Genomic DNA, 2,773 nt, shown 5'->3' on the forward strand with positions numbered 1-2,773 from the left:
ACAAATGTCACATCCAGCTCGAAAGTGATTGTCTGCTGACGGTTTTTGTGCTAACAGTGCGACTGGCCACACATGTTCTAAGTGCCAAGCGAGTGGTATTAGATGTGCATGTGTCACCTGGAATTTGGCCGCCACCTGCCGCGAGAGGGTTCGATGGGCTCGCACAGCGCACACTCTGTCATTCAGCCGCTGGTTTGCGCACATAGTTGTAGCGACAGGTGTACGAGGCGTTGGAGGCGGGAACGATTTTACACGTATTGCATCTGATTCCTGCTTCATGCACAATTAGGCCACATTTGTACTATGTGTGGAGGGACCTTTAAAATTGCCTCAACACCAGCCACACCTGGAAAAACAGGTTTTGTCCTGAACATTGGCAGAATAAAAAGAAAACAGGATGTGACTCCTCACATTATGAAGTGGATCCAGTTCACGGAGTCAGACTCGAGCCACAGCACGCTGGTTATCACTTCGTTATCATGTGACAAGTGAAAACAAATATTACAAATAAAACCTGCCAGTGGAACTGTGTTCTTTAGTGGCTGCAAAAACTCACATTTGACACATAATAACTGCAATATGACAGCAAGTAAAAAAACATTAAAGGTTTTTTCCAAATTTAAGAAATTAACACATTTACAAAAGCACAATCAGAAATCTCCTGCAACCACCTGATTCTGTCTGATTTTAAGAAATTGAGCTGCTGCCCCCGGGACCCGACTCCGGATAAAGCAGAAGAAAATGGATGGATGGATGGAAGTCAGGTTGGTCCTGATTAGTATCCGGCTGTGAACACCAGGAGCGACACATGTGGACAGGATGTCAGTCCGCCACAGGTCCAATCAGTACCACTTACAGCAGGACGGACTCTCCCGGGCTAAGTTTGCTGATCCATTTCCTCTACATGTTGATTTGGCACAAGTTTACCACCGGACACTCTTCCCGATTCAACTCCAGATGTACATTGGGAATCGATACTTTTTTAAATTCGGTGTCAATGTCATTGTTTATTCTGCTTATCAGTCCAACTCTTTATCAAGTCCCTGATCACTTTCTTCTGTGAAAAAAAATGAGGACCTATACAGGTTTTCAACATCAATGCAGCTGTTTGTCTTATTGCCAGATGAAGGTTTCAATGCCAGAAAAGACACGATGGCTCAGATATTTTTGTAATGTCGACGTGTCAGAATAACACGCTGGCACTGATAATGTCTGAGCAACACAATTCTGAATGGCTCCAAAAATCTGTTCTCAGTTCCTGGACCTCACATTCCTGGAAGCCTTTCTAAGGCCGCGTGAGGACTGACCCCACTCAATACGACGCCTGCGCTCACAGACGGACCCATGTCGGGTCATTCTGGACACGGCTATGTGAACTTTCAGAGGTCACATGTCAAAGCAGACCTGCTGCATATTCTGGAAAACAAAACAACTGATGACACTTCATTCCAAGTTCAAACTAAAGGTTTGTAATTTAGAACAAGTTTTGGATTCAACAAGTGCACCACTTTAAACGCTGCCTCACTGACACTCCAGCTCAGGATGGATAATCCAGGTCCAGATCTTCAACATCTCCTGAGGTGTCCGCTTGTGCACCAGCATCAAGCTCCTGTAGACGCAGGGGTTGGACCGGAAGTTCTCCTCAATGTCAAAAGTCCTGAAGCCTGTGTGCTTCTCAGGAACCAGACCCATTTTCCTCAGACACATACCAGTGTAGACGTCATCAATGGGATACAGCGCCACCTGCTGAGAAATGTTGTAAAGGCGTAGTGCCAACTTCCCAGAGTACAAATAGCCTCCGCCCCCAGCGTACGGCGGGTACTGCCCAACAAAAAAACTCTCTGGAATAAAATATTTGAGTTTCTGGTCTCGGTGTGGGCCAGCGTTACTGATAACATCTCCGACAAACAACTCCTCTGCCTTCGATTTCGGCAAACCTTCCAGGAAGTCAATAATTTGAGGAATGTTGATGAACACGTCGTCATCGCCTTTGAGGATGAACTGGGCTTGAGGACAGTGTTGACTGAACCACTCCAAGAACAGGACCTCCTTCAAAGTGAGGTTGAAGAATGTGTCCCTGTACTCCCATTGGAGGATGTCTTTATGAAGCTCCACCTCATGAGCGAGCAACCACGTTAAATCAGAGAAGTGGTCCTCTGGCATGGCGTTGCCAAGCAGGAACACAAGAGTGACAGTTTGATTGGCTAAGACGCCCGCCTTCCCCCAGGTCTCACGAATTGCTTGCCGTCGGTCAAAATGTGGGACCAGCGACTTGATGGCCAGGAGCAGAAAAGGTTTTTGATGGCAGATGTTTGGCTGATTGATCAGCATCGGGTAAGTCCTGCAACGCATGTACAACAGGAAGTCCTGGAAGCGCTGTGGCAGTGTGTTATAGTCCCAGATTTGTGTGGAGACTCTGTAAACTGGTTCACAGGGATCCACGGGTGCAGTGCTGTTCATCCACTCTGGAAGGTCAACGGAAGAGTTGTTGCTGAGCTCTGAAGTGAAAACAGGGCTGTAAATAAAGTCTAAGCGCAGCTGCTCACGGTTCCAGAAGGATTCACTCAATGTTTGTGTGCGCCAAAACTTCTTTGATGGTATTTTAATCTTCTGGTAGCTACTCCTGTGCTGCCAAAGACTCCACGACAACACCATAACGATGCAGATAAAGATGTTGAGCACCATCATCATCACCAAGGCAGCTCTCGCTTTCCTGCCACCTGTGGACATCTTGCTTCCTTTCACTACCTGGACAGAGGACAACATATTTCTA

The 2,773-nt window shown here is 46.8% G+C and overlaps 1 protein-coding gene across 1 annotated transcript; it reads right to left on the reverse strand.

Annotated features, from left to right (window-relative positions):
• Positions 1-1,352: 1,352 nt before the first annotated feature.
• Positions 1,353-2,773, reverse strand: LOC117526266 (N-acetyllactosaminide beta-1,3-N-acetylglucosaminyltransferase 2-like). The gene has a single exon (XM_034188322.1). It carries the CDS (start codon positions 2,764-2,766, stop codon positions 1,522-1,524), a length of 1,245 nt encoding a protein of 414 aa, XP_034044213.1. The 5' UTR covers positions 2,767-2,773; the 3' UTR covers positions 1,353-1,521.

Source organism: Thalassophryne amazonica, chromosome 15 (assembly GCF_902500255.1).
Source record: "Thalassophryne amazonica chromosome 15, fThaAma1.1, whole genome shotgun sequence".
Classification (NCBI taxonomy): Eukaryota; Metazoa; Chordata; class Actinopteri; order Batrachoidiformes; family Batrachoididae; genus Thalassophryne; species Thalassophryne amazonica.

What these genes read in the sequence shown, in the direction of transcription:
- LOC117526266 (XM_034188322.1), bottom strand. Translation starts at nt 2,766, where the DNA reads ATGTTGTCCTCTGTCCAGGTAGTGAAAGGAAGCAAGATGTCCACAGGT.